Consider the following 5,212-nt stretch of genomic DNA (forward strand, 5'->3'; position numbering starts at 1 on the left):
TGTAGATAGTGCTCAACAAATAGAATACATTAATATAGGCGGCATAGGCCTTCAGTAAATTAAATGTCAAGTTAGACATCAATTGAACAATTAATAGGCGTCGGTGGCCTCAGTGAATTGAATGTCAAGATAGACATCAATAGAACAATTAATAGGTGTCAGTGGCCTTAAAATGACACTTGGGAGCTAAGGGTAGCTATTAAATACAATGTAAAGATTGTCCAAGTTAAATACAGGCGACATAGGCCTTCAATGAATTGAATGTCAAGATAGACATCAATAGAACAATTAATAGGCGTCGGTGGCCTCAGTGAATTGAATGTCAAGATAGACATCAATAGAACAATTAATAGGCGTCAGTGGCCTTAAAATGACACTTAAGAGCTAAGGGTAGCTATTAAAAATTGCATGTCTTGGTCGACATTAGTACGCTTGTAAAGCCAAGGGTAGCTATCAACAAAATTGAATATCTTGGTCGATATTAATACGCTTGTAAAGCCAAGGGTAGCTATCAAAATTGAATGAAGTACATATTATAACCTTGACATTATGTAGGACAGTGCTCTCAATGAGACATGCACTGTAATATATTGAATTCATGAAAATAGGCTCAATTACCAAAGGTATGGACAATTAAATGCTTTTAATTGCCGAAAAAAGTTGAATGATAGCTACAAAAATTGTATAAATGCACATAAAACTGTTTGACTTAGAAATAGAGAGCGTGGTCCATTATCAAAACGCTGTAGCATTTTATGAACAATTATGTAATACATGCGTAAATGAAAATTGAATAGAACGATTTACGTAACCTGAATAAGATTTTGAAGAAGAGATGCAGCCAGGCAGACAGGCAAGGAATCCGCAGTACCCAAAAGAACAGGACATCAGCAAGCGACGATGTGATGTGGCCATGAGATGACAAGAATGGAAGCGTCCACCACAGCAGGCAAATCCCCCAGTGGAAATGTGAGCAGTAGCATGTAGAATTCCAAACGAATAATCCGACTTTCAAGTTGTGGAATTTTTAGATTGATTTCCAAACGGTAGAGATGATGAACTTGAAAGTTTGAGTTTCAAGAGGTGAAGCCAATTGTTAGAAGAATGGCGATAGATGCCACCACGAGGTTGTGATCTTGACAAAGTTTATCAGCGTAAATAGTAGTTAGCAGTTAGTCGTAGTCGAGCAGTCATACAGTAAACATCTAAATTAGTGAGTAGAGTAGCTTTCAATAACAGTGAAAAGTAGGTCAATAGAATAGTGTTAGATTAACATCAGCTATATAGTGTAGTACCATCAACATTATAGTGAGGTGTCTTTTCAACAAATGCAATCACCAAAAAAACCACCATATGGAGTGATTCCAGAATACGAAGAAGAGGAGGAGAAAGAAGAAGGAGAGGCGTTTCAACAACAAAAACAGGACCAGGAGGTGGAGCTGCAAAAAGGTAATAATATGAATACTATAAGTGAAGTTATGGCCAATGAATTCAAAAAGGATATTGAGGAACTATATAATAAACTCTTGGATTTTAAAAAATGGGCTGCAGTTGAATATGAGAGAAAGAAACTTTTAAGAGTAGATTATGATAGATTTTCAGAGATGTTAGTTGAAACAACGGAATCTGTCGTTAGAATCGAAACAAGGGCTATTACTATCAGTCAGTTGACAGAAAATCTCAATTCAGGTGCGCCAAAGTTACAAGAAACAATAGTCAGCTTAAATAAAAAAATGCAGGAAATCAGTAATAAACCACCCAGTTTTGCTGAAGTGATTAAGTTACCAAAGAAGGCATCAACAGCAGAAAAAATAGGAAACGTAAGAAGAATCCAACCTAAAGAGCATGTACTTCTTCTAAAACCTACAAAATTGGAATTGGTAGGAGATAACGAGAAGCAGAGTAGTGAAAAAATAAGGAAAAGTCTGAAGGAAAACATTCCAAAGAAAGAAAATATAAGAGTGAAGAAAACTGTTAATGTTCGAGGCGGCGGCCTTCTTATTGTTCTGGATACATTAGATGATAAGAAAAAAATACTAACAAACAAAAGCTTACAAAAAGGAGGGATAAAAATCACGGAGCCTGCAAACAAGAAGCCAAGGATAATCTTGTACGATGTCCCATCAGATTTAAATAAAGAGGAGCTGTCAGAGATCATCTATGAAAAGAATTTCTATAACTCTGGAATCCAAAAAGAAGATTTTGTCAAAGGCTGCGTCCCATCATTCAAGTTAGGCCCAAGAGATAAAGATACCCTTCATTGGGTGTTTGAATGCGATCCTGAAATAAGGAAGCTGATAATTAACAAGGTAAAGCTGTTTATCGACTTTACATGCTGCAAAGCCAGCGACTATACTGTAGCTCAGAGATGCTTCCGGTGCCATGGGTTTAATCACGTGATGAAGCATTGTAAAAAAGAACAGGATGTCTGCGGGCACTGTTCAGTTATAGGACATAATTCCAAAAACTGCCCTTCCGAAAAGGAAATTCCAACTTGTGTAAATTGTAAAAAGAATAATAAGCCAGCTAATCATAAAGCCAATGACGCAAAATGCCCATGTTATAGAAGAGCACTGCAACAAGTTATTGATAGAACGAACTATGGGATTGCTTAAAAAATGAAAAATAGGATATTGAAAAAAGAAACTCTAATTAAGCCTAGCATCAATAGAAGAGAGCCGTCGACTATTGAAAAATCTCTAAAAAAGATAAGTAAGTTACATGTAAATAAACAAACGTCAAAAAGTAGAGTATCATTAATTCAGAATTACGGTGAATATTCCGATATTAATTTAGCGTTTGCTTACGTAGGAGAAAATAAGATTCGAGTCTCAGATGGATTCTCGCACGTACTAAAGTCAAAATCGCTGACGCTAGAGGAGTGGTGTAGCCTTGAGCCAATTAGTCTACAAAACAAATGCTCGGCGATCTTACTGAAAACAATCAACACGCCTGACAGTAAACAATTAATTCGGAATTACTTGTTGCCAGTAAATGATTATAATGCTCTAGAAGAAATTAAAAAAGTGCTATTGGAAATAAATGAATGGGCATCAATGAATTATCCACTTGTCGTAGGCATAGATGAATTCAGCCAGCTAGCAGAATTATCCTCAATTGATTTACTCAGTTTTATCTTATCAACTAATCATTTGAAATATATATTTCATCATAGGGGCACTAACAGCATGAATTTTCTCAATATTCCAGAACCAGATCGGCCAGAAGAAAAAGTATGCCCAAGAGGTTATCTACCAGAAGATAGCAAGCACCATAACTTTCTAAATTGCATGATTGAATTGAAAAATCTTTTACAGCAATATGATAAAATAAACGCAGATATTTTCAAAGAAGCTCTTTTAACACTTCGAACCGAAAATCTTCATGCTTCATCGTCGGTCTTCAGAGAAATTGAATTGAGGAGTATGAATGTTTACGATAATGAATTGAAAATGTTCCTTCTACCAACTACTTCAAAATATAGAATGGGATTCAGTATGGAGGGAGGCGGAGCTTACGTATCATTTGATAACAGTTCTCGCAGATTTAGAACCAATGAAAAATATATTATGGTTAGTCGAGACACTCAAGTGATGCTTAATGAGGAACTGTTGGATGCTGTTTCGAAAATTGATATATCTCGATGCAAGATACCAAGAATCAGATGGATTGATGGAGTTCCAGGGAGCGGAAAAACACATCTAATTGTTGATAAACATCGACCAATGGAAGACCTCATACTAACTCAAACAAGAGCCGCAATCAAAGGAATAAGATCAACTATACAGGAGAAACACGGAAATGAATTCAACTCAATCATCAATTCAAATTACAGAACCGTGACGTCGTTTCTAATTAATGGCTGCCACAAAAAATATAAGCGCGTATTCATCGATGAAGCTGTCCTTATGCACGCCGGCTTCGTGGGATTCGTCTCTGAGCTGACAGGCGCAGACGAGATAGTACTGGTTGGAGACTCAAAACAAATATCTTACATCGAGAGAAGTGGTTTACCAGCAGTCTGGAAAAATATTTCTGTTTTCGCGGATCCGGATTCTTACCAATCAGTAACCAACAGATGTCCAATGGATGTGTGCTGTTTGTTGTCTAACTACTACAATGATATCTGCACTACAAATAAAATTATTCGATCAATTAAACCAACAATAACTAACGGAGAACCTCACAACCTACAACCACAAACTTTAATCCTCACATTCACGCAATCAGAAAAACAAATGGTACTGGAAGCTGTTAAAAACAAGGCTCCCGCTGGCTCATTAACAATACTAACTATACATGAAGCTCAGGGTTTAACGTTTAGAGATGTTATCCTAGTGAGGAAAAATACTAAACCACTCAAGATTTACAATAGCATTCAGCACATAATAGTAGCACTTAGTAGGCATACCAACTCATTCAGATATTTAACAGTTGGAGAGCAAGATCTCATGCTGTCATTAACTCAAAAAATACAATCAGTTGAGGACAAGGATATCTACAATTGGCACACAAATAATTATAAACACAAAAACAAAAATGGCTGATTTGATGGAGGATTTGGATTTATTAGACATTGAAGACTTTTCGATTCCAAATTCACAAGATGTCAACAATACAATCCAACCTTTCAACTTGAAAATCATCAATTTCAACATCAGAAGCTACAATAAAAATTTTGAAGAATTTCTTATTCAACTGGAAGACCTGATCGTGGATTTCGACGTGATAGTCTTAACGGAATGCTGGATTGCTGGTGGTGTTTCCTTGAAATCAATTAATAATTATACCTGCCACAAAACAGAAAACAGTATTCTACAGAATGATGGAGTAATAATCTATGTCAAATCCGACTACTCTGTCGAAATAAAAGAAATTGCAGTTAGGCAAGCCAACTGTTTTAATATCCATTTAAAAATTGGGAAAGATACTTTTGTTATAACAGCGTTATATAGATCTCCATCACACTTGGACTTAACAGAATTTCTCATTGATCTGAGGCAGATTTTGGATGATAATGGAAAGCATTTTCACATCGTTCTAGGAGATTTGAACATCAACACAAAAAAACCAAATCAGCACAGGCAACTGGAAGACTATGATAATCTACTCAGTGAATATGGATTCCTACATTGTATAAAGAAGGCAACTCGTATTGGAAATAATAGCGCTTCATGTATAGATCATATTCTGATAAACTTTAAAAAAGATT

General features: G+C 35.9%; 1 protein-coding gene across 1 annotated transcript; it reads left to right on the forward strand.

Annotated features, from left to right (window-relative positions):
* Positions 1-2,598: 2,598 nt before the first annotated feature.
* On the forward strand, positions 2,599-5,145 carry LOC120355342 (the record flags this gene model as incomplete). The annotated part of the gene is made up of 2 exons (XM_039443693.1): positions 2,599-4,444; positions 4,476-5,145. Coding segments are annotated over exons 1-2 (2,496 nt in total), but the record flags the coding sequence as incomplete, so codon positions are not given.
* Positions 5,146-5,212: the final 67 nt, after the last annotated feature.

Source organism: Nilaparvata lugens, unplaced genomic scaffold (genome assembly GCF_014356525.2).
Source record: "Nilaparvata lugens isolate BPH unplaced genomic scaffold, ASM1435652v1 scaffold10302, whole genome shotgun sequence".
Lineage (NCBI taxonomy): Eukaryota > Metazoa > Arthropoda > Insecta > Hemiptera > Delphacidae > Nilaparvata > Nilaparvata lugens.